General features: G+C 39.6%; 1 protein-coding gene across 1 annotated transcript in view; it reads right to left on the minus strand.

Annotated features, from left to right (window-relative positions):
* ARID5B (AT-rich interaction domain 5B) overlaps positions 1-27,606 on the minus strand; it is a 113,209-nt gene that overhangs the window by 49,181 nt on the left and 36,422 nt on the right. The window contains exon 3 of the mRNA XM_058810470.1: positions 16,689-16,919. Coding sequence (XP_058666453.1) covers positions 16,689-16,919 — 231 coding nt within the window. The remainder of the gene's footprint in view (positions 1-16,688; positions 16,920-27,606) is intronic.

The raw sequence follows: 27,606 nt of genomic DNA on the forward strand, positions 1-27,606 counted from the left end.
TGCAAGCCTTTCCCACAGCTCTGTGACAGGTACACTGCTGCCTTTAAAACAGCATCAAGTCTCCACTAAACATTTCTCTGCTTCTGGAATCATATGCGATCCATAATATGGAACTTAAGTTAAAATTCAAAGGCCAATTAAAAAAATAAAATCAATGAAATGCTTTTATGAAAGAGAAGATTGATCTGTAGCTTATAACTTCCAGTAATGTAATATTTTAGAACTTTAATAAATAATGCTTTTATCTTGATTGCAAAATAATACCCTGCCATGAAAACACAGAGCAGAGGTAGGGAACTGTTCAACAAGAATTAAAATGTCACACTTTGCACAGAATGGTGCATTACAATTATTGGTGAAACACATTTTTCAAACTTGTTAACACAAAATTAACAATTACATACATCACTTAATTCTATAAGTGTATATCTCTTGAAGTACCCATTAGCCAACCATGCCTAGTTCAGCTTTAATATACATGCAGGCTTTGCAGCACAGAGGGGATGTAACTATGCAAGCGCTGGCACAGTAAACCCTGAAATGGCAAGTGCTATTAAATTGAGATGCAATCACACTGAAAGGGAAACATTAACAAACAGCAGACAATTGAGAAGAAAATACAGGGCGCTTGTGTTCTAATACATGTGCCTCTAAACCTTATATAACTATTCATTGTCTAGTTCATCTGGCCAGGGGCCCCGTTTGCTCTGTGCTATTCTATACTAATTTTATAATAATAAACTGTTATACAAGCTTTATGCAGTCATGCATATGAAGAGGTTGTGGAAGACATTACATTTGATTATGTTTCTAGCAAAGACACCATCTTGAAATTAAACATAGCCTGGTAGAAGTTTAAAATTAAAAAAAAACCCTAGCCAAAACAAACAAAAAACCCCCCCAAACAACAACAATGAAAAAGAAAGGAGAAATTAAAGGAAAAGGAAACAAATGTATGCAAACACATAATTTTAAAACCCCAAACAAACAAAAAAATCCTTTTTAATAGGTTCCTTTCCTCCCCTATCACCTCCACATTATGCATGACAGATGAATACCACTCATTCTTGCATTGTATTATATCCCATAATACAATGCAAGAATCTGCATGTTTCTGGACTATGCTCACTGGAAGACAATCAGTGATTTTTGGAAATGCACGGGTTTTTTAAAATACACTTTATTTTTGCAAAAACAAAGCAAAATGGTTTACAAAGCCAAAAGGAATGCATGAAATAGCTGGGGTTTAAAAACCACGTTATTTTTTGCTTTAGCATGAACCAACATGAACCACTGAGATGCCTTAGTTAAGATTTAGCTGTACCACAAAACATTCATAGGACAGCAGTTGGAAAACTTGGGGATGAGAGACACAGGACATAAAAACATACACACTACAAATGAGATCCAATCCAGAAAAGTAATTTCATATTCCACATTTGTCTGTGGAATTGTCTGAGAATTTTCTGCTCAACATTACTTCCAGGTTTATCACAGCGGTTCAAAACTGGCTATATTTAGTGACTGACCAGTGCCAGAAAGCACTACCAGACTATAGGATCATGGCATATTTTAAGTTTGATATCTCATCAACTATCAAGGCCAGAAATAAAATGCCTGTTATAATCAGAAAGAGTGAAAGCCTCAGAGCTCCAAGATAAATGAGCTTTTCAGCTAAGTCATGAGATATCCTAACTCAAAAATCACATTCTGATTATCATTGTGTGTCTGATACTTCCTGACCACCCTCTATATATTTTGATTTCAACATTTTAACATCTAATCTAAAAAAATCCCATTAAAGCTAGTGAAGCAATGTTTTATGTGGGGCCCCTGAGGCAATTCCACATGCAAATACCACCACCACATACCAAAAGCAGAGTTGGCACTCAAGTGGCACTGAAGCCGATGGGTATAAGAGCAAACCCCCAAAAGCTTTAATGCCAGATTCTGATCTAAATCACAGCACTGTCAATTCAAAGTAATTGACTCCTGTGGATTTCCATGAGTGGAATGGAGATCCTAATCTTGTTCTTAACCTTTACCTTTGAAGTAGAGATGATCATAAATCAGGTTTTCGTATCCAACAGGAAAATATCAGAATTTCATAACTTTCCTCAAATCAGGCAGGCAGTCAAAAATGTTCTGAGCAACACTAACAGGCTTTTTAATTTTAACGTGTCTAATGAAAAGAAAACAACTGGAAATACTTATACAGATTAAAACTCTCATCTCAAATGGTTTTGACAAGACAGTGCATCCTGCTGAATGTGGGCTCAAAGCCCTGTGCTTGAACAGTGAGCGCTGAGGTCCCTGAGCTGCAATGGGACAACCACTGTGGAACAGCACCAAAACTCATCCAGAGAAAGGGATGGGTACAGGACATGGCCACACTAGCACCAGCTGTGACAGCGTTGGCCCTGAGAATATGTCAACCCATGATAAAAACCAATCTTCCAATCCTAGACCAAGCACTTAATTTCAACCTTTCTGATGAAAAAAAGAGAAAAAAAAGAAAAAAAGGGCAAAAAAAAAAGACCAAAATCCAAACAGACATATAGCAGCTGTGGGCTGTTACTATGGAAAAGATTTCCATTTCATTTAAATGGCATCTTCAAGGGCTAAAAAAGGCATGAAGGACTTGACTCAGTAGAATGAGACAATTTTGTGTGAGGTAAAAGTTATGCAAGAATTAAAATGCAGCAACAAGTGGCAACCAGGGGCAATGAAGGGGTGGAGCCAACCAAGGGGCTTGCCTGGAGCTCAGACCCATGGCCAAATGTTCCTACCAAAGGAAGCAGGAACCTCATGCATTCTCTAGCTGCAGGAATGCAAGACAAGGCGGCAAAACTCTCTTCAGCCACTAAGGAGTGTTTGTTGACTTCCTGTAACCTATTTAACCATTGCTATCTCGCTTTGGTTGAAGCTTCTGAAACTGCAGAAGTCCATCCAACTGCAGCCTCCTGCTCCTGCTCTGGCTGCATGACCCACCTACCTCATCTCTGCCTTTGACTGACGTGCCAATTGGAGCTTGTGTTTGCTACTTTGGGACTGTCTGATTTTCATGGCTCTGCACGCTTAGACCCAGCCAGGACAGCCCTGATGCCTTCTCCAGCTCACCTGAAAAGGGAGCTGATGTTACTGCTCATTCATCTTGGCTGCCTTTGCTCTCCCGAATATTTCTGATGGTTGCTAGGCAACTATTGTTGAATACATGCATGAGGCATTAATTGTATGAGCACTTTAAAAGAGGAAAATTCTTTAAAACTGAGGACATTGCCATACCAAAAATAGGATATTTCTTTTATGAAAGGCAACACTCGTGGCTGGGAATGTTGAAGGTTTCAGTATGTCAGAGGCCAGATGAGTCACTCAGATTACTCACATGCAGCGCAGCACAAAAGCAGCATCTCAGCAGACTTGGCTTTATTATAAAGTATTATTTTAAATTAAGTGCTTCAGATCTATTTTATCTTCTGACTGCTGTCATTGGGATATCACAGTCCACATTTTCATGAAATTAATTGTGTTGGGTCCAGCTGCTGTTACAGTGTTGGAAGGTAGGGAGTGTATCAATTCAGTACCTTCTAAACCAAACATGGCACCAGCAAATACTCCTCTTTGCTACACTTCAAAGAGATGCTGCAGTCTCACTGCTGATCCTAAGTGCTCTGTGCTTCTTACCCATAAATGTGGATTTCATTTTATAGGGTCTTTTTTTCCAAAATACATTCCAATGTCATGATCAAGCTCTAAAGACAGTAAACACAGACTTCCATAAATTGACTTAAACTTCTAAACTAAGCAACTGCGAGGATTTGCAGCTAGGTAATTTTTAGGGGGGGTTGTTTTATAAAAAAACCATCTCTACCATAACTAAACATTCACAACGTACACATATTCATCTTAATTACAGGCTGCCTTTCGAAACAACCAGCACCAAAAACCCCCTGAAGAACCATCTTTTTTGGCAAATGAGTACAACGATTATGGTTCATTGCAAAATCGGGATGCTATAAAAGAATGAGGGCAACTATATTGCTAATTTTAAACATGGTATTCTGAGCTAAGAGCTGCTCAAGACCCTGGGAACAACCTTTTCCATTTTGCAAAATTGTGCTCTACCTCTGTGAAAGCTCGTAATGGGACACAGGCTTAGCTCATCACAGTTCAGCCGAGCTTTGTAAGACTTGAAGGTGAAGGGACTTATTTAATCAGGGAAGTGAGAAGTAAAATCATCAACACCTACTTAAAGTAAACATGCCACCCCACAGCAAACAGCTGTTTTACACTGGAAGCTCAACTTCCACTACAGTTGCAAATCCAGAGGGAAAGACAGGAGGGTGATGACAGAGCTGGAAGATCGCACCACACCTCTCTGTTGAAGCAGCAGCAGTGTCTGTGAATGTCACTTACGCGAGCAGCATGATCACCATTAGCGTTTTCACATATTCTCTTACCCCTTCTCTGACCTGAAACTGCTAATTTCAAATAAATTCATTCTCTTCTACTATCCATTTGTTTCTAACACCTTCTTTTTAATTAACATCTTTTTAAAGCTATTGTGAAGTTAAGGTGACCAGAGGTGGTTGTGAAAGACCCATCGGGGAAGACTCATGAAGTAGATACTCAGATGACCTTGCAGTGTGTTGCCACACATTTAAATGACACGCTACTGAGTTACGTTTTCCATTCTTCACCTGAGGAGACAGCCCTTTGCAGAAGTTACTAAAAGTGACCTAAAATGGACCTAAAATTCTCCCTGAGCTGATCTTCTGAAAAGAGAACAGGCCATGGATTGATCAGGCCCCAGAAACCAGAGCAGAGGAGCACACTGCCTGATCGGTGCTCTGAGGCACTCAGCTGCTCATGGTGGATGGAGCCAGGGAAGGAGAACAAAGATGATGTAGGCTATTAACAGCCCCCTGAGTGGATCACTGAAGAGACTGATGTTTAGCTCTTAACACACCACATTTCCTCCATAACCCTGCTCCTCATTCTCCTGTCCACAGAACAGACACAAAGCTCTGCCTTGTTTAATTAAGAGCACAAGCAAATTTTTTGAAGGTTTGTTTTATTGTATAATGGACACAAGATCCAGCACAGTCTAGCCTTTACAGGTCTGGATGCTATAAACCACATTTATTAATAAAGTTACAGTTTTTGAGGCCAGAAGGAATTAGGAGGATACTAGCACCTTGTTTACCTTCTGCAGATACTGCCTATACAGCTGAATGACTACTGGATGAAGAGTACTGGACTACAGTATCTCTTCTTTGAGTAAGGATCCTGTCTTTTACAAAGCAGTCTTGATTTAAAGGATTCAAGTAAAAAAGAATCTATGCTACTCCTAGCTAAGTTGTTACCATGGTTAATTACCCCTCGCTGCTACGTAATTGCGCCTTCGTTTCATCATTAATTTATCTGCTTCCACTTTGAAGCATGGGGTCTTGCTATGTCTGCCAAATTACAGAGACCTCTACTGCCACAGGTCTCTCATGAAGTACTGACAGAATGATTGGGCCCCTTCTTAGTCTTCTCCTCTGTGCACTAACTGGAGCAACATTCTTTAGTCTTTCACTTAGAGGCAAGTCTTCTGTCCCATGAACTGCTTTTTGGGCCCTTCCTTAACCCTGTCCAGTATTTGAATATGCAAAGGAATCAGAATCAGGTACAAAGGTAAAAGTAGGGACAAACATTTCTTCCAAAACACTTCCTGCACTTCCATGTTCCTCTACAAGCCCATAGTTCAGAATAATACATTTGAGTATTAGTAGTGCAGTTATTCCATGAAATTGTACCACTCTTTTTGCAGCAAGCTATCATCATTTGACTGACTAACCAAAAATGTTAGCTCTTAGGGGGTTGATACTGATTTCCTCTAGCATTAGAGGCAGGAGCAGTAACACCTCTCTATTTTTTCTCTCTATTCCCTGCTTACTAATCCAAGAAGCAGATCTGCTCTCTTATTCCAGTCAATTGGTTATCTATCATTACCCCAAATAATTTATACCATTAAGACCAACATGACAGCCCTGAAGCATATGGAAATGCTGCCAGATCACTAGAAGACCAAGATACACCTGTATCTAATACCAAGGAATAAACTTCAGCTGAAATGTAAACTATCAGCACTTAACTCACCTTTGGCCCATCATGGACAATATATCAACTAAAAAAATTCACTAAAAAGTCATAATTGCCAATGATAAACCTACACAAAAAATCCACACTACTTCTTTTATTAAACTTTGCCTTCACTTTCAGGACATATATAAAAACAAGGTCCTAGGAAGAAGCTACCAGCATCCACTGGCTATGGACACATGCAAAAAGTGATTGCTGAGGTCTCTTAAGCTATTTGTGTAAATGATAAACTAATTGCCCGTGATCCGTTTGATCAGGTTTACAAAGATGCTGACAGATAATGAGAACTTAAACAGCACTATTGTCAATAGAGAGAAAAAGCCCTACTCTGGATCCCCCTCAATGCCCTCCCTTGATTTCAGAGAGAGAAAACTATAGGAAGAATTTTAATGACCTATTTTGCCTCTTTTGCAATTTGATTTAAAAGCAAATTCACAAAATCCCAGCCACGTGGAATTTACATTCTGCAGAAGTCTCACCCACCATCAATTACAACTGCAGTGTTTAAAATTTTAAAAGAAAACAAACCCAAACCTGAACAAAACATTATTTTTCAATTCATTTTCTTACTCTGATTTCTCTCCACATTGCATCATCTCCCAATTACTATGATTTTGCTGAGTGTGCCAGTTTCTTAAATACACAGCTATAAAATGTATGGACTAATTGTTGAGCAGAACTGAAGAGCTATTAAAACTGCAATAGTACAGCACTTCCAATGGTAGTCTATTATTTCTACATGATTGGTTTTGTACAGTCCAACTCATGCAGTGAAACTCTTAGATAAATTAACTCCTTCGTTTTGACATAAACATCAAAGGGAGAATTAAAGGAGAACGAACATTATTTTCTGCTGCTATTTTAGACCTACTGTTCATAACATCCACGAATGTTCCTGGAAAGTTACAAATTATTTAAATTGAGAAAGCCATTTGCTGTTTTATCAAGTCTGTAATACACAAAATTTGGCTCCAAAATGATCTCATTTTCCCATTTCATGTTTCCCTGTCATCCACATGTTAGAGCATGTTTACAGAACTTTATAACTATAATATACAATTCAGTCATTTCTAAACAGCCCTGTAAGAGTAAGTCTGCAATGTACACATTTTAAAAATTACTTAGTGAACACCAAACCCCTTCCCAGCTGTTTTAAATTTTGAATTTCCCAATAAATGAATAACATACTAAAAAAGCAAACAAGATCTGACATTATTTAGTCTAAGTTTCTAAAATGGCATAACATCTGTGGCTAAAAACAATTCTGAATAACTATATTTAACTAGAGCAGTATTCTTTTATTCATAGTTCATTTTCCTTACAGACTAGGGGATTTAATGTGGTGTTCAAGCACTTCAAACATTTCTTTTAATTGTTTAGTCCTTCCAAAAGCCAAACTGCTGCAAAAAGGGGGAAAATGTTCACTCATATCTTTTATATATATATTCATGTGACCAACCCATGATCTCAGTTAAGTGCCACAACTGTTCATTAACACACATCACAGCCCCCCAGTCAGCACTGCGAGCTTTGAAACCATGCCAGAAGCAGGGGCTCAACAAATGGCACTTTGACCTTTTCACTACTAACTTCAATCTTTATTAAAATCTCTCAAACGTCAGCTCTGTCTCTCTCTTTTACCATCTTTTATGGGCTCCTGAAATACCTAATATTCATTCATTAAAGGGAAAAGTTTGTTACATTCTTACATAATGATAGATTCCCCTTTCACATGCAATCGGCTTGTGAAATGCCTTTGATTGAAAAAGAGAACGAAACACCCCCTCCCCCTGCCAAACAACTCTAAATTCAGAATGCTCACTCACTTCCAGGGAAATCAAGCATGCTGCCTAATATTAAAAAATCTCATGGCATCCATGGCAAGTTTAGCTCCGTTTTATGTTCCCCTTATTAAATTTCACTTTAGCAACACACAAAATCTTCACCCCGCTCTTTGCTTGCTTTTCCAGTTTCATGTTTGCATCTTTACTTCCTTAGTCCAAGCATTTAAAGGGGGACAGAAACGGAATTTTTTTGTCCAGCCGTTTCAGTTCCTTACAATAGAGTCACCAAAACCAGCAATCCCATGGAGGAAAATGCAACTAGAGACAAATAGAGGCTTTGATCATTTTGATGGTGCTCAAGCATAGATTTGGGGGAGGACAGAGAGAGAAATAATGATTTTTTCTTTTCCTTTAATTTGCCTACCAGTAATTAAATAATTACACATTAAGAACAACAACAACAACAAAAAAAAGAACCACAGAGAGAGTTCTCATGAGTCATTTATGTGTTTTCATTCTTTGTGTAAACTTTCTGGCACACCCTATATGCTTAATTTATTGCTTTAAATAAGTAAGTACTGGAAAATATGCATAGTATTTGGAACCAAGGGGAATGACACATTAATTCGAAGTTTACTTTGCTTAAGTTTGCGTTTTCCAAATTTGAAATGCAACTTCAAGGAAACCTAAAACTCACCTTCAACCTCTGATTTCTCTCCCCCTTCACCCACGGATTATGCAGAAGGTATAAGCTATTCATTTAAGCAGCACAGTGAAGTATCATCATTAGGTGGCTTAGTTGCCTGGGATACTCCTATCAGCCTGACCAGTAGGGAACCTGGGAAGCGAGAGCTCCAAAGGGGGGAAAAGTAAACAAAGTAATGAGTAACAGTTACAGCTCCTTAAAATGTGTACATTAACCTCACTATTGGGAAACTATTTGCTTTTTAGAGGCAGCACCCTCTGATTGAAATAATGATAAATATTTTGGAAATTCCATCTCAAGTCAAAATGAAATTACCCGAGTGTACTCTCAGAGAACAAAGCTTTTTAGTATACCTTCAAATGAACTCAGGTAAGTTTACAAATGGTCTATACCTAAAAGACCATTAGCTAAAATTGCATTTGTTTTTATTGAAAGACAGCCTCAAGTGCTGACATGTAATATATGACATGGGATACATAATAATACTGTTAAACCAGTTCTGACATAATATTTCCCTAGGCATAATAACCACAAATGACTGCTTTAGTTAAGAACTAGCCAGAAAGAAAATAGATCCACGTAAAAGTAGCTTTAACCGTAAATACCTCAACAATATTTTATGTCACTTTGTAAAAAAGTTAAAGGAGTCCCATAATAATTAACAACAAAAACTTCATGTTCTTTACTATTGTATAGTGGTTGTGAAAGGTTATTTCATAGTCCCACAGCTGCCAATGCTGTAAATTATGCAGGCACCAAGAAGCATTAAGGAGAAATAATAGCAATTTAAACTAAGGCTGACGTAATTCATGATAAACAGTCATTGGAAAATATTACAATGTTGTCTTTTTTGAGTGGGTTTAATCAGAAGAATGTGACCATATTCTGACACAAACCACTCCACTTTTCCATTGTACGGGAACGGGGGCCCTTCCCTGGCCATAAAGGTTTCCCTTGCTCACTGCCACTGCTGAGCCCCAACAGCTCAGGGACAGCTTGGGTGCCAGTGGGACTCTGAGACACAGCTCCAGAGTCTGGGCAGGCCTGGTGGTCCAAGGGAGGCACAGAAACCAGGGGAACAGTCAAACAAGGATGCACTAATGAAGGCATATGAGGCAAAAGAGATGGCTCCAGACTATGATGGACATGGCTCACAACCACAATGAACACAGCCCATCTTACTTTTTGCTATGATCACAAAACATGATTTTGATAGCTGAATTGTAAAACCAGCCATCAAGGGGAAATCTTATAAAGAAGGAATTAGTAATGTACATCTACAATCATTTATTGAATGGACACTAATAAAGAGGATGCATGTGTAGGAGATGACAAAACACACGCTATGGGTTACATTTATCAGGCACAGAAGAACAGCTCACTTGCAAACCCTCATTTGCTGGAACTACACATTAATTCTCTGCTGAACTCTTGTTTGGTAAAACGTGTAAACCCCAGAACACTGTCACATAGTCACTAAGCTAAAAAATACACTGAAGTTCTGGGACACCGAGGGAATGGGCAGAAGCAGCTTTTCAAGCAGTACCTGCCCTTCCACTCAGCATCTGCCGCCTTCCTGAGGGCAGCAGGAACACACAACCCAAATAAAATCAGTGTTCTCCATCAAGGAATTTTGATTCTGTAGTGAAAACAAATCTATCTTACTATTTATCCTGGTTACAACTATGGTTGCTAGTGAAAATGCACTAAAAAACCAGAAAGGGGTGGAAGCTAACAGCATTTGTTTCCATTGAAGTTCTTGCAGACAGGAAGGTATTTTATCTTACTTTACCACATATTACTTGTGTTCACTTAACAGCTTGCTGTTAACATTGGGTGAGATTCTGTCTTTGGTTAACTGGTGAAAATCTTGAGTAACAGCCTCAGAAGTGCATAGAGTTATGCTGGATTTACGCCACTAAGGAAGGCAGAATGTGACCCCTTATCAGCGCCTTCTTGCTTTGAGTATACAAATATTTTATGCATTTCAATGAGTGACAGAATGCAAAACTTGCAAATATTTATTTTTAGCTGTATGGGGAAAAGGCAATTAGAGCTAAAAATGTTAAGAATGAAGAAATCACTTAACAGAAGCAATTATGTTGGGCACATAAACAGCTCTGCCTTCAGACATTTTATTCAAATGCAGCAGAGCACACTAGAAAATATCAATTGTTTAAAAAAAACCCTCCAAATATTTTTTCACAACTGAAAAATCAATCATTATAAACAACATCTGGGGATCATTAATATCTTGCTCTACAGTTGAATTAACAAAATAAGAAAGAAATCTGACCAGAATGCAGAACATTTCCAGATTCACTTTCTCAACCTAAAAGCTTGTGTTTGCAGAGGTGGGGTGGGAGGGAAGAGGAAATGTACATTTATCTATATTGTATATAGCACTATTATGCATTAATCACTACTTCCCCTCCAGCTATGTCCTGTTTTTGTTTTGAGAGACCTAAAATTTGAAATATTTAGCTAAGCCACCCTGCCCAAGACCTTGGAAAAAATTTGCATATTTTTCAGACTGTTGGAGATGCCACCGTAAAGCTCCATCTAAGGAGCTCCCAGTATCCATGTTAATAACAAGTCTCCATACTCCTCCTATTGCTGTTCTGAATGTTTTAAACATTCCAGTCTTTGCAGAGGACCACTAACACCAATCCCACTCTAATATCACTTCTGTATAAAAACAAAGAAGCCCAAAGCATCTATATAGAAATTTCAGGTTTTTCTGAATTTCACTGTTATAAATTATCCTGCAGGTAGCCAAAACAGACAACAGCAATAATGCTGATACTTTACATCAGCTGAAAAACTTTAAAAAAACACCCAGTCAGCTCAAATACAATTTTTGTACTGGAGCTAGTTTAAAAAGAAAAGCCAACTTTGAGTCACACAAATAAAATAAGTCACCAACAGGAAAACTGTATTTCATTTAGACTGAAAACATTCTTCCGTCCTTTTTTTTGTTTGTTTTAAAGACTCATTCCCTGCCAAGGTTTTATTTTGTTATGTTTTTCCCCCAAACAACTGATTTTATCTGCGAGTCACAAACTTCTGTAAACTAAGATGTACACTGAGAGCAAAGATCAAATTTCAGCTATACCAAGAGCAACGGTACCACTCCATACCCTGGAGTGACCAGCTTCCATGCCACGCCACAGAATTTTTCTGGCATATGACCCATTCCTAAAAAGTCCTTTCTTCTTCATAATGCTGCTCTTCCATGGCTTCCCTGGCCAATGACAGGGAGGGTAAGTCTTTCTGAAATTGCTGGCTCAGAAACTCCAGCAGCTGGGAGCACTGGTAAGTCACCCCTCATTCCCAACCACTCCCTGCCAGGGCTGGAAGTGAGACAAACTGCATTCTCCATTGTTTTACAGGGAGAGATGAGCTGCTGAAGGTTCTGAGGTTTGCATTTTAATGCAGATAACTTTTCCCCTAGCAAGCAATATATTGTTAAGTTTGGTTTGGGGGATGGGGAGAGATAAGAGGGACCTGCAATTCCCTTTTGCACATGGATTTTTTTCAATGAACAGTTTCCCTCTGCATTGCTCGTGTTATGGCCAAATGAAATGGTTAATTTTTCAGAGAAAAAACCCCTATATTTATACCACAGTAGGTTGTAGTTCTCTCACATTTTGGTATTAAATGTTTCATTTAAAAATTGGGTTTTACATGCAAACCCAAAACCTTCTTTTGGGCTTGAACATGTGTTTTGAGTACTCCAGGGACCAAACATATTGTTAAACGGCATATTGGACCCAGCATGCTGTAAAAATAATCCAGAATGATTTAAAATTTACCAAACAGGTTTTGAAAATTGAGAAGAAATAAGGTTTTCTCTCACACTCCTGTTTATAGAAAAAGCAAGCCCATCCTCACACAGTGAAAGACAGCCTTTGGATTCATCTTTAGCAGACAGGATTTATAACATTTATCTAGCAAAGTACCATGAAAAATCGTTCTGTGTGAGATTTTTCACCTGGTGAAGCTGATGGAGCTGAAACTCACAATCACCCAGACCACAGCTGGATCACAGAAAGATCCCGGCTCATTGATGAGCCCTGGAAGCCACTCCATGCCATGGAGCTGGCACAAGCCTGGCAACTGAAGTCACCTATTTTGGACAAGCAAACACAGAGGACATGTACTGCTCTAGCAACAAGTGCACACTGATTTATGCCCAGTGACCTTCAGATACACCTGAACACTCACAGGCAGCTTTGCCTCCAGCTAGATCCCTTTGGTCTGTAATGAAAATTATTAGAAACCTAATTTTTTCATTCCTTCTCTCCTGCAGCACATATGACCACACAGCAGATGCCAGTAAATGATATGCATTTATGGAAGTTATTCAGTAGCAGTAACCCCAGAGACTGATAAATGAAAAAGATTTTGAAAAATGTCTTGAGTTGAAGAGAAATGAATGTTCCTTTTCATTGCTCATGTTCATTTCATTATCCACCTGGACTGCTTCACACTGGTGAGGACCTCTAATTGCTCTTATTTCAGGAGAGGGATATGTGTGCAGTTGGACTGCAGTCATAGCCAGGAACGTGGGCTATCAAGATATCCAAGCATGGTTTATGTCTTCTGCCTTCTGAACAGAAGCAAGCCCTTGAGCCTATTTGCATTCTGGAGGGGAACCCTCCAAGGCAGTTGGATTAACTAATCAGTGGTTATATCAACAAGAATGGGAGCAGGAAGCTTCCCACTCACAGCAGCCTTCCCTCTGTAAATCCAGAGCAAGTCCTTCTGTGGCAGGCTGCAGAGAAAGACATGCAAATGTTTGAGCCTTCCAGCTGCTGAGCCCTTTCCTCAGCAGCCTGCTCCTCCAGCAGCCTCCTAGGTGGGATGCTGTGGCACAGGGAACCAATCAGAGGAGAATTACAAGAGGACCATGCAAGAAAACAGATCCTGAATATTCCTGTCCAGAGCACTGGGTGCATGCCATGCAGCAGCGGGCACAGAGGGCAGAGGCAAGCACAGGCAGTGGTGTTGGGAACACCTGTGGCTGGAGCTGGAGGGCAAGTTTAGCACGGCCTGAGCTCACAGAGGCTCTATGGAAACACAGAACATGCACCCAGGACTGCCCAAAGCCTTGCTGCTTCCCTCCCAGCCATACCTGGGGGAGCTCACAGATAGCAGCTACAAACATCTGCTTTAAAAAGTCCCACACCAAAACAACATTTATTGTCAACAAAACTTAATTCTTCTTCCTCATTTTCAACTTTATTTATTTTTGTTAAACCCTACAAAAGAGAGAAAAATAGGCAAGGAGTATGAGAACAAGTCAGAGCTCAACAAATTTTTTTTTTTTTTGTTATAAAGTTATAATGAAAGTAGAGAGAATATTTTCAGGAAAAACATTTTGGCCTATTAAAACTGCCTAACAAGGACAATAGCTTACATGCTGGGGGTTCTTTGTAAAGTGTTTCTCTGTCTCATTTGTGACATGCTGTATCTGTTGCAGTACTCCAACATACAGAGAATGTGTAAAAATGGCTTCAAAAGCAATGCTTCTGAAGAAGACTTGGCATCCACACTGGAAACCAGTGCCCCAGTGCTTCCCCCATAAAGACATCAGGAGAATGTATTTCCCAAATTTTGTATTTGCTTTAGAGCTGGGAGAATTTAAGGTAAAAATGGTGAAATACACACTCCTATCTTGTTCCTTCTGCACACTTATTTCATTTGCAAGGTAAGAGAGGGACAAACCCTTAAAAGTACATGTGTCTGGGTCTCCTTATAGACACCTTTTCAGAATTTTAGCCACCATTTTTGTAATCTGGTATCCCCTTAGATTTGACTGATAAATACCAGTGCCTTAGAGTAATCTATTTATCTACTGTACCACCCTGCCTGTGTTTAGCCTTAGCAGTCATCACCTTCCCCATGTGACATCAATCTACATGGTATCAATGTAAACTGTTTGTATAATGAAGCGTTGTACATTTTATTGTCCTGCCAGCAAAGAAAAGGATAAACTTGTACTTTGCCTGCTGTCTTCAACAAAGGTAGCATAATTGACACCATTCATTTCGCAATGCAGATATGAAACCACACACTGGCCAGTTTTTCCTTCTTTAAACAGCAGGGCTTGCAAGTTTTACATCATTATTTTCATAATAAATACTTTTAAACTGTTTTTTTGGGGATTTTTTTGTGGCTCTTTTTTTTTTAAATAGGAATTTTTAAAAAATCTGCTTATTGAATCAAACTAAATTTTAAATACACATTATTAATTTCTATGGCTAAGATTTCTGTGGCTCTGGTTGATAATGAGATAATTGCCTTGCAAAGGTCAAGAGAATGGCATAGTTTGCTTTCAGAGGCTGAACAAAGCACTTGCTATGGTTCACTAAGCGTAGTTTCTGCATCATTCCACATCTCTTTGATTCATCTATTACTAATATTCCATGATACACTTGCATTATGGATCCAACTATTTCAACAAACCTGTAATCAAGGAATGACCCTGAATAAAATACTCCACAGAAAGCAGATGGTAGGCTCATCAAATGCCTTCAAGCCTAAAATAACCTTTCTCACATAAAAAGGAGAGTCAATTACAACTGAACTTTATATTCTGAGCTTGAGCTATAAAAACCAACATGATACTATTGTGTCATTGGACCAAACTTCCAGGGCATTTAATTCATTTTTTTCACCATCCCCATCCCCTAAGAGCAACCAACACTTTTATTCATAGTTCATTCAAAACCTGCAATGTTTTGTGTGAGTGTGAGCAGACTTGACAGTTTGGGCCAGATTCTGAAAAATCTTGACAGCACAAAACTAAAACTACTCCCAGCAGTCATGTGCTCCAGTGACAACTGGAGGGATCTCCTCTGCCTTTTGGGAATGGAGGGGCAGAGCAGCAGAGCAGCACTACCTTACAAAATGCCCCAATGCCACCAGATGAGTCAGGGTTTCTCTGCTGTTACAACAATGCCTGAGCTGGGCACCAAGCTCAAAGCCAGTGTGTTCCAGTTCAGAAAAACAGGCAGATGACTCTCCCATCAGAAATATTCCCTCTCACTCTCATTATTAAATGTTTAAGGGCATCAGCAGACTTTTTTTCTCTAAGAGACTACAGGAGCTTCCTTGCAGAGATGTGGGGGTCTTGCAAGTAAAGGTGTACTCAGCACCATGCAGACTTTGCAAGCATTAGCCACAGAACTCATCCATCTGGTGATATGGGGCATAAAACTTAATTCTGTACAGGGCTAAAGAAACTACACTGGACCCATGACTGGGTGTCTACACAACATGCATTCTGCTACATATTCAAAGCACACCTGCTGTCTTGGGATGATCTGACACCAAAAAAAAACCCTGTGTGAAATCATCTGGTTGCTATCAGGTGTCAAATCTTGCAGTCCTTTCCCCCAGTTGTAAGAAGCTGCATACTCCTTTAGAGCTGCAGAGTATTCTCTATGCCTCTTGAATTAAGAGGTCACCTCCCAGAAGTATCTCTGCACTCATAAAATCAAGCCCCTAGCAGTGGCAAAGCCCATGTTGAACAAGCCCACATTCCAAGATGACCAGGAACACATCAGCTACAGCTGACACTCTTACAGTGCCTGGGGAGCATGGCTGATGAGTGCTCTGCAACAGCAATGGGGTGTGCCAGGACTCCTTCCTATTCTGCATCTTTTAGCATACTGCACCAACAATGACTTCAAAAAACTAACACACACTGTAATGCTTCTGGAAGACAGGCTACAAGTGAATGGTTAAGGTAGATGAACTTCAAACCCAGGCAAGGTATTGTTTCACTCAGACCCAGTCACTGTGCTACACTCCACCCATGTAACATTATCTTTGTGAACTCAAGTTGTAATACTGAGATCACCAGTGGCCAAAAGCCTTCAGTCTTAGAGAATAAAGAGCATATTTGGTACTGATCATTTCAATCATAAATAGCATTCATGGTTCACTTCAAAGGAATCACATCTTCCCTTTGGAAATGAGTGGATAATTAAAAGAAGAAAAATGTCTTGTGAGAAAAAGAAAACAGCTGTAATGGGACTTACCAAACTCGTCACATATACTTTCATTTTCTATTAGGGTGGGATGATCAAATGTATCCCGACAATAGAAGATTTGGGGGTTCTTGCTTGTCACTGCAATTCCTCCAAGGGCTAACACGAACTGGTCTGTCAGTATGGACGAGGGCTTGTCCTGGATGCGCTTTAGCATGGACCGGTAGCGACAGTACTGTGGGTAGCTGAGAATTAAAAGGTTTGAATCTTCATCATCCTCACCTGGAAAAACAGAAAAAAATATTCTTAGTATATCAGAAAAATACAAAACAAGAACTGTGACTCAAGTATTTCGGAACAATTTATTTTTCTGAAGTAAGTTAGTCTTTCTCAAGACACAACTTTTATGGCACAGTGGGTCTGGAAAGAAAGGTTAAAAACCAGTAATTTAAAAAAAGTTTATTAAAATAGGTTATTTTCTGCCTTTCTGTTCAGTTTTCCCATACTTACTTACAGGGACTACCTGGATGAGCAATAAAACACTGCTCTGCTGAAGTTGGCCAAGGGCCTTAATCAAAGCGTTCTCCATACTTTGCCAATTTGGCTGCTTCAATAGAAATATAATCTGTAATTTTTACTCAGCTCCCCATACAGCTTTTCTATACTCATGTTTACATCAGTTAACATCTTTTAAAAACAATAATATACAAGGTTCAGAGCATACAGCTATTACCTCTCCTTTCCAGTCCCTGACACTGGCAACTACCAAAGGACCTCCGGGCCAGGGAGGTGGGTGACCCAACCTGGTCATTGTTGCTAAACCCCAAGAGGTGGAAGCAACTTTCTGCACATTAACTGCAAATGCAGCAGGACTCAATAAAACTCCTACAGAGCACAACAAGCAAATGAATTTTTGAACAGCTTGTGCTGCTGGGCTCAAAATATAAAGCAATCTAGACCTCAGAGCTTTCCATTCCTCTATGGTTTAGATGATATCACATATGAAGGTGGCAGATTTTGAAATAACACAATCAAGTGTCATCATATAACCAGAAGGAAAGCTAAGAGGAAAAAAAAAACTCAACTAGGGATACAAACATGAGAAATTACTCATTTGCAGGTATGTACTCAACATCACTTTTTATGCTCATTTATCTCCTCAGGTACCTAACTGAACATGACTTTCCAGGCATGCCAATGAAGACAAAGCAACAGCATTCACTTTACGTTTTCTGTTCTACTCTGATTACTGAATAACTCAGCTATTTCTTCTGCCAGAGACAAAAGGTCTACTATTTAATCCCATTACCAATACTGAAACCATTCTTACTCCTAAAGTAAAAATCACTTCAGACACTGAAAGAAAAGTCAGATCAGTTCTCCCCAACTAAATATGATGGCACAACTCATCTAGATTCAAGTGAGGCAATGAAAATGTTGACACATAAAAGGCTAAATTTTAAGAAGTCTCTGGAAGCAGATATATCACCTAGAATGTCATCACTGCAGAGGAATGCAATGCTGTAAAAAAAAACTCAACACGACAGACAGACTTGCATAGCACTGTTTTTACCAGCACAGCTCCTGAAAGCCATCACTTTTAAAAACTCAACTCTCACCAGTACCCTGACATAGGTCAGGAGATAAAATTGTTTGTGTTAATAAAAAGAAAAAAATTAAATAAGGGTTATACATTTTGGTAAACAGCACTGGCATTTTCTAAGAAAATAAAATTGATGGCCCTAAAACCTCTTTTGGCCAATAAGGATGTGGTCATGCTTTTCTTTGTTTCAACAAGTATCCCATAAGCCTACACAACAGCACGACTGAGCCAATTGCTCCTGGGAATAATGCTCTCTCTTCTTTATTAGGAAACTCTAAAAATCAGATCAGGAAAAGTGTTCTAGGAATTAAGAAGCACATGATCCGTCCTTTAACTCCTTTGAGAGTTGCACGTACGCCTGCCTGACGGTTATTACTACTTTATACCTTTGTGCAGATAGCGCCGAGCTGAATCTGTCGATCTGACAGCACTTTTCTTATGCCAGGATGTGGTCAGCTTTTTAAACAGGGTGTATATAAATGTATGTCCCACGTGCCTTTGTAGTAAACCATTAGTTTCTAGACAAATGTGCTGCAAGTCCCTGTGCAGAATTACACAAACTTTGTACCCCTGACAACTGACGACTTAACTCAAACCCCCTGGCATAAATTAAAACCAAGTAATTTTTACAGGATCACTTTCATACATGCTTGTGCAATTCCAATGAGTACTTTGTGATGCATTTGTTTCCTTTCCTTTTTTACTCCAGGTTCAATAGATACATCAAAGAATGAACAAAGGCTGAATAAACTGAAAATTTGCTTAGTGAAAGACAAACACAGTGTTCCTGGAACAAAGATTTTTTCCTCAACCACGCCCACATGAGAAAAGAGAAATCAAAGCAGACCAATCCCTAATAAAATGCAAGCCCAAAGACGAACTATTATTTGCTTTTATCAAAATCTCACACGTGCCATTTAATGGTGGACTTAGTGAATTTTGCAAGTGTTTTTCAGAAGTATGATCAGAAAGAGTTTACTCTTAGGAGAAGAGAAGCTCAAAACGTGGATCACATTCCATTAAAATTAAGAAAAACAACATGACTTCTATAAACATACAACTGAGACATTAGGAAACCAAGATGCTGTATTTTCTGAGTTTCATTTTAGATTCCACAGACAGAACATGGTAAAAGATAATATCTACAGTATTCTGCTTGTGAGGCTCAACTGAAATTACTCTAATCCTATGCTTATATCATAATTGCGTGGTTTAATAACATCCTCCAACATCAACTTTTCATTTATTTTTATATTTCAGGGCTGAAAACAGAGAAACTGTAATTAGGAAGCAAAGTTCCACCCCTGCCTTCCAAGCACTGCCTATATCTGCAGAGATATAATCCAACAGTTCCCTTTGTCAGGGGTAAAGAGAGCTGGGATTTGGCACAGCCTGGCATTTATGTTGGATTACATGTTCTTCAAGTTGTCTTTGTAAGTAAGAGATGCATGAAATGCCAAACACAATGAATCTATGCAAGAACTGACTTTTCAAATCAGCACAACCATTTTTAATATGTAAGGCAAGACAATTAAAAGCCCCAAAAGAAAAAAAAAATAAAGCCTGTTAAAAGGACGAATTCCTAACAAATCCATCTAGAGCCAGAACTATTTACAGAGAGAGCAGAGAAAAAACCCCTGTAACACGCTTTTTGTTTGCTTGTTTCAGAAACATCAGCCTATAATGTTATTGCTAACTGCCATAATCTACCCTCAACATCAGTAAGCATTATTTCTCTTTAAAAAGACCTTCACACCAGGATTTTATAGAGCTTGATGGAAAAACTATGCATGTTCCTTCCTGTACCTAATTACCTCAACTGAAAAAGCTGCCAAGTATTTTGCCCTTTAGTTCTTTTAATCGTATTAGTGCAAATGCATTTGGATGCCAACAGAAACAAACATTTTAAGATTTTTGCTTAAAAGATTCCAAATATGTATGAGGCTGGTGCTATGAAAGCACACTCCACTTCTTCCCAGAAAGCACAGAGTTATTCTTGCAGAAGAAATATGAATTTGTTCCTCTTGTAAGACTAAATGTCTAGTTTCGACCCAATTTAAGTAAAATAATGTCAATATGAACTGCTCTCACAATGATTTATGCTACCTTCTGTTACTTTATTACATTAGACATTCCTTTCTCTAAGCTTTATACTTTTTGCCGTCCTCCTAGCAACCACATAAAGGCTGAGTACCAACTTTACACGCCTGGCACCCTTCCAGGCTCGACTGTTATTGATAATTATATTGAAGTCTCAATTTAATTGCTACTCTGTTGTGACACAGAATATTTTTTGTAATTAGGCTTTTCCCATTTTCTGTCCATTCATTTTTTGCATTACTGAAAATTACTTTTTTGGCCCAATCCCCCCCTCCCCTCTGTGAAAACACAAGCAGAACAATGATACAGATAAGGGTCTGTACATCTGTTACTATCATTAACAACTCAGTAATGTGAAGGGAAGAAAAAAAAAAGGGGAAAAAAAAGCTGAATATAATTTCTCAGAAGGTAAGTTTTTTTTCAGTTTAAGTGCTCTTTTTCTTCTTACAGTTACTCAATGATTTCCTGTTCTAATTACAAGACATTATACAGAAAGCCATTTTTAAAAAGGAAATGTACCAGCACAGGAGGCTAAACAGAAACACTTGCTTGGTATGGTTTGAAATTGCAAACTTTTACGTCTCTTATCAATTCTCTGCTCTACCTTTGTACAAAATATTATACACACATCTACCATTTCTTCAGAGGCAGTTAACACAAATATATACATCAAAGGGCAAACAACACTTGCAGTTAAACTGCAGGCAAAGGAAAAAAAAAGAAAAAAAAAATCAATTTTTTCCTTTTCCATGTAGCTGGTAAGTTGGAGGCAAGCCAAGCCTCAGAGTGGAAAATATTAAAAAAAAAAAGGCAGCAGGCTTGATTAAAAAGCAAAAGAAGAGATATTCAGTTCTAGATCTAAATGAATAACCCACAAACTATTTCATAAAAACATACTGTGACGTAAATTACACATCAGTATTGCACTGTTGTGGTTATTTTGAGAAATGGCTTGTACTGTAAGTCAGCTGGTAAAACCCCACCCTTAATGATTTTGTAATTCTCCATACAGCAATCAACTGGAGCAGTCATGAAATTGCCAAGAAGGCAAACAGACAGAGCTGCAGAGAGTTTGTAATAAAAAGATAATGTACTTTTAACATAACAGAAGTAGAAGATTGGTTTTATTAACTAAAAAAACTACTTAAAAGGTCCCAGGCTTGCCATTTGTTTTGATAAATGTTGACACAGATCTTCGTAAGATAAGCAATGGAAGTACCAGGGGAAGCAGATAAAATGGGACAGTGCTTTGGTGTGTGGGTAGCAAATTGAGCAAGGGAGCTATGTGGAATATAGAGAGAAAATGAAGGAAGTTGCAGGGTTCTGTCCATCAGGCTCCTCTCCCACGCGGTGCCCTCGCTCCTCTGCCTTCTTTCATAACCCTCTGTTACTAAGGGGGTCTCCCAGAGGATTGACATACCACAATTAGCTTATCATTGATTCTATGCAAGGCTTTGACCATTACCATCAATATGCAGGGCATACAGAGGTAACGGAGGATGCACCTGGGTGCCTGAGGGACTGGTGAGGTGCTGAATGAACATGGCTCTGACCCCTGTGATGGAAGGTCTCCTGACTATTGCAGGGCAGTGTATTCACTCACCTCCCAACACCCTGCAGCTGTTAACATATCTAGTTCTCCTCTTGTTCTACTTCTCTGGCAATGACTGCAGTATAGGCATGAGAACACAAGTGCAGATGAAGCAAAGATGTGTAGCTCACCCTTCAAAACCAGTATCCACAGGTCAGACACGCTCTACATATATCAGAGCTGCCTGTTCTAATAAAAACCCAAAGAAAGAGTGCACAGTTTTCAGCAGATGGAAATCAACTTAGCACACAACTACCTAAAAAACCTGAATCTCTCAGAAGGTCCAAAAGCAACAGAAACAGCAGAACAATGAAGGAATAGCTACAAAGAGGAATAAGAAACTGGGTCTTTATGACCTCAGAATCTTTAAGAGGAGTGATGCAATGAGAACACCTTTCCATATCATAGTCCAGCTCTAACCTGCCAAACACCTCCAAACTTCCAAGATAACTGCAAGTGGCCAAGCAGCAATGACAGACATCACCTGCACCTCTGGGGATTCCTGTGAGGGCGAGGACAGCTCTCCCAGAAAAATAACCTTAATGGGAGGATCATGCCTGGCTCCTGCCTGACCACCTCTCACACTGAATCCTTTGCGCAGACACAAGGCTAGGAACCACAGTAGGAATCTGCTGTGGACTAGGAGCAGCAGCTGAGGAGTTCAGGTAGCTCATCACGGTCACAAGGCATGCTCTAGCACAGCAATCCACCCTCTCTCCAGTGGTTAGGAAAGATTTCTCAAACACAGCTCTTCCAATCCACTCTGCTTTTTCATTCCCATGGTCTTTATTCGCACTAGTAAAGACGCTCAGTGTGCCTCAGCTGGCTAATTAATCACAAGACATAAAAATATTAATCTAAGAATGGTATTTCTCTCACAGATAAATGCAAATACAGTAATGATTTAGCCACATGAGATGGGACAGGAAATCTGTGGTTTTGGTTTTAAATAAATTTGGGTAAATTATTGACACAACAGGGATACCTCTTTGTCGGCAGGACTCATGCTACTCATCCCTGCTTTGAGAACCCCCCTCTATTTGAATGCTAATGCAATCAAGAACAAAGGCAATGTGTTGCAGGATACGAACACAGTGATTACATTTATGTTTACCAGATAATGATGGTGTTAACAAGTTGCCTGTAATTCTGACATGGACGTTTGCCTGCCTGATTCTGTTTTTAAATTGATCAAAAGGCAAAAGTCATTTCTGCCAATAGTGAGAATAAAATGTACAGCCTTTCTGCATGTGTCAGATATTTCTCCCCTTTTAAGGAGGAGACAGAGCTATTTCTCAGAATTTCATGCCACTTCCCCAGCCCTCTGTTTTCTGTCACAGTGCCAGCAGAGCATCAGCCTTTCAAAGAATTCCTAAGCTTAGTTTAACATTTGAAAGAAAGAGAATACTTACAAATCTACTGGAGATTGAAACTACTGTTCAACTGAACAGCAATACAGTCATTAAAAAAAAAGACAGTATCATCTAGTACTTATTTAAAGCACATGGTTGAAAAATATTTTTCACTTGGCTATTTGGATCAGAGTTGTTCTACTTAACGGGGACAAACCCAAGTATGTTGATCAATGACTGACAGTATGTCCATATAATCAAATAGTCTATAATATTTATCTCACTAAATCACTCAAAATTCAAATCCTAAATCAAATTTTTGAAGAAGACAAAAGAAATTTAATATGAAAAAGTTTCCAACCAGATATTCCACATCCTTTTCACATTCTAATCCTATATTCAGCTCCTCATAACTGCAGCTCCAACCTTGCACTCCCAGAATCCTCCTGCACATTAGGAAGTGCCTCATAAACCTTATGAGGTGTTTCTAGACACAAAAGAAGAGTGACTGACACTCGTCATTTCCAGCTTTTATATAACCCTTCCATCCACAGGCCTCAAACTGCTTTATGGAGATGAGTAAAAATTATTATCCCCATTACACAGAGAGAGAAACTGAGACAGAGAGAGCTTAAAGGATTTATTCTACAGCATCAAGCAATTTAGAGTGCAAGGGAAAGAGCAAAGAGGCCAGGCAGAAATTCTTGTTGGGAAATTTCTGGGTAAGTGGGAGATCCCTAAATTTCCTCAAAAGGGAAGTGACTGTCTCTGGTCACCCCAGCCAGCCTGCCTGCCTCCACCAGAGATGGGGGGCATGGATCAGGTGGCTCTGTGCTGAGGCTTCTCTCTTACCACAACCATCTTCCCTGTCCCACACAATTCCAGTCACTCCTTCATTCTATTCAGCTGCTGCCCAGCTGGAAGGGTCTCCCCCTTCAGGAAGGGTCTGTGGAGCAGCAGCTCACCCTCCTGCCCAAGGCAGGTGACTGCTGTGACAACAGCTGGAGGAACCCCAAAAAAGCAAGCTGCCACTGCAGATGTGGCTGTGGAATCGCCTCCCTGCCTCCCAAAATTTCCCTCTCCTTACTCCTCAGGACACAAGCATGGGCCAGCCCATGTCCAAACAGCCATGGATGGCTACAGAAAACCACTCTGATATAAAAGGTTTCTAAACTACCCTATTAGCTTTCTAAAGCAGATGGAGATGGGGGGAAGGGGGAGATTGATTGTACAAGGGAGCACATGCTGCCTGTCCTCTTGAATGTTCTGGGTCATGCGGACCATTCAGGTTGAATGTGCATCAGCTTTAAAACAAGTATTTATCCTGGTTGTCGTGGTTACTGATAAGCAGCTTCAATTCTGCTGATAACAAAAAGAAGAAAGAATTAAAAAGGGGAGGGGAGCTGAAAACATAATTTGGTAATATGACGAAGCCAACAAGAGGAATTAAATCACATTAAACAAGCCAATTGTACTGTAAATGGCTCTACCTCTGTATTTGCTTTTAAAGCATCTAAGGCTCTAACATGGCAGCTGCTTCAGTTTTAACAAACAAACAGTAAAAATCCCTTTTAATAACGAAAGAAAATAATGATATACTTTGCTTTAGCTGAATTCAAACATAATTTAATTTTTCCTGAGGTGAGATTTGCACAGGGAACAATCAGATAATAAGCGTTATCATTCTCACAGACAAAACTGAACCAGCACTTTGCAATTCAAAGTGCTATTTAATGCACTGTTTTCAGCAATCTCTGAACACCATCCAACATACCACTGAACTACACTCCAGTACTTGCACATAAAGCCTGATCCTGCAAATACTTGAGCATGGGGGTTGTGCTATGAACACAAGTACTACAGCTGAGGGTGAAGTCACACATTCCTTACAGCACCTTTGTGAGGGGGGGCCACATCCTCACATCCACTAACTTTCCCTACAACACCTTCTCATGCTCTGTATTATTATTACTACTATTTCTATGATCATGTGTTTTGGTCCCCCTTTCTGATGTGTAGCACTGTAGAGAGAAAATACTGGAGAATGAAAAATCCTGCTCTGGTGGAGAAACATGCAACTAATGCCCCTGGCAAGAGAGGGGCACACATTTTTACAGCAGTGATAATTAACCATTGGAACAATGAGCTCAAAGGTGTAACAGACTCCCCAACCCAGTGCTCAGGACTGAACCTCAAGATATTCCGTGGACTGACAAATTTTATTCTCATGTCTCTGTGTTATCTGTCTCCTGTGCTGAAGAGGCCCATGACAAATCCATACTTGTGTGGCATGAAAAACTGAAAAGAAGTGGATGGAGAGTTAAACTGAGTTACTGGGTTTAATATCAGACTAACCAGGTCTTCTGTCATCTCCTCTCTCTTTCACCTCTGCACACCATTCAAACATAAATGACAGACAAGGAAACGCAAGCCCTACTTATAAGGGACTGATTCATCACCTCTTCCTTGCGGCAGAATCAACCGCCTTCATTTTCCACTGCACCCAGAAGTATGAGTCAAAAGCCTTATTTTGGTGTCTCACACGGGGCTCTTTCATTATCATTCTGAAAATTCGGAGGAACTGCGCCCTCCTCGAAATAGCAGCGGCAGAAGCCGCCGGTCCCAGAGCTGCCACACGAGGGGTGGAAGGTGGAAACGGTCCAGTGATTGAAACATTCAAGCCCTGCTTTTGACGTTTATGCCCTCTTTGAAACCCTTAATGAAGTAACAACCCCGTTAATTCTGGCAGGGTATTTAATACACATAAAAACTGCATTATCTACTATTTACAATTTACTACACACGAGCAGTATCTGGCTCTGTATAAAAATAACAAGCTCACTGTAACCCTCCCCTCCCTAACCATACTGCTGATTTCTTTGACACATGGAGAAGTGAGAATAATTACATTTTACTGAGTGCGTCTCATTACACTGATTTAAGTAAGATTTCCAAAGCTGTAAAAATATGCTTTTCAATTTCATTTGTTTCTAGCATTTCACTATGAAGACAGTTCGTAAAGCCTTCAAAAATCATCATCAATATAGACAAAAATTGTACCCTGCTCATGTGGACATTTGACAGAGGGATAATAGGGTCTAGAAACACCACAGTCAGATGTTGCTTTTCTGTTTAATGTTTCCTTCTGTGCCAAACATAATATAACAGACAAGTGTTAGAGAGACGTGCAGGGGGGAGTCTGAATAGAGAGCTTTAAAAGAGGCCCTTAATAGAGAAGCTGTATGCTTAGTCTTCAACAATATTCAATAGCAATTTATTTGCAGCCATTTTCTCATGTAACCTTTCACACGGGAGCAGATAAGATAGAGCACAACACAATTTGTCAACTGCCAGATATGAACAAAAGAAACCATTTTTAATAAGCTTCAGAGGCCCCTTGTATTTGTTTTGCAACATGTTAATAACTTTTTTGGAAGCCAATCAAAGACAAGAAGAGAAAAAGAAGTCAAGCTGGGAAACAAAAACCACAGTTTAAGAATTTTACAGATAAACTCGTGTTATCATCTGCAGTGTAATAATGCTTAAACCCAGGAGTGGCACAAAATTGGAATTAGAAACACGATGCCATTTCTTTTTTCACAAAAGAGCAATTACAAAAATGCTAGCGTCATATATACTTTTCCAAGAATTTGCAGTCCTCTATCTCATCCCAATGGAGCATATACCTGCTCCCCAAAAGAACCTTACTCAGGTTCCTCTCCTTTGCAGTGAAGAGATCACACTCAACATGAAGACTATGAGGAAAGGCCAGGCAGGAATTGCCAAGCTCCAGGCCACTGACCCAACTGCCCTGTACCACGCTTCCCCAGCTACTTGGAAACCCTCACCTCCTGTCGGTTTCTCGGCTGTTTAGGTGGCCTGGAAAGGCCCAGGGATGGCCTTGAAGAGCCAACACTTCAAAGAACGAGGAGAGACTTCTGATCTTTTCTCGGACTCGGTGTTTATTAATTGTTTATCTAAAAGATTTTCTTTCGGCCCAACAGAGGTCTGCACAGCAAGCCAGCCATGAGCACACTGCGAGCCCCCGGGGCGGTCACTTATCTTTATACCCGAAGTTACGTGTACAATATTTATCATTTTTCCCCAATACCTTCTACCCTTATTAACCAGTGCACTTTTAGTAATAACCAATCCCAAGGTGCCACCATCACCACAGAAGATGGAGGCCAAGAAGAAGAAGAAGAAGAACAGGACACGCCCCAATTCCTCCATCTTACTTCTTTAGACCCCCCTGTACAGAAATTCTAAACCCTGTGTCTTACACTCTAATTAACTTATCCCTTCACCATTCACCCAGTGAAA

The sequence above is a fragment of the Ammospiza caudacuta genome, chromosome 9, assembly GCF_027887145.1.
Source record: "Ammospiza caudacuta isolate bAmmCau1 chromosome 9, bAmmCau1.pri, whole genome shotgun sequence".
Classification (NCBI taxonomy): Eukaryota; Metazoa; Chordata; class Aves; order Passeriformes; family Passerellidae; genus Ammospiza; species Ammospiza caudacuta.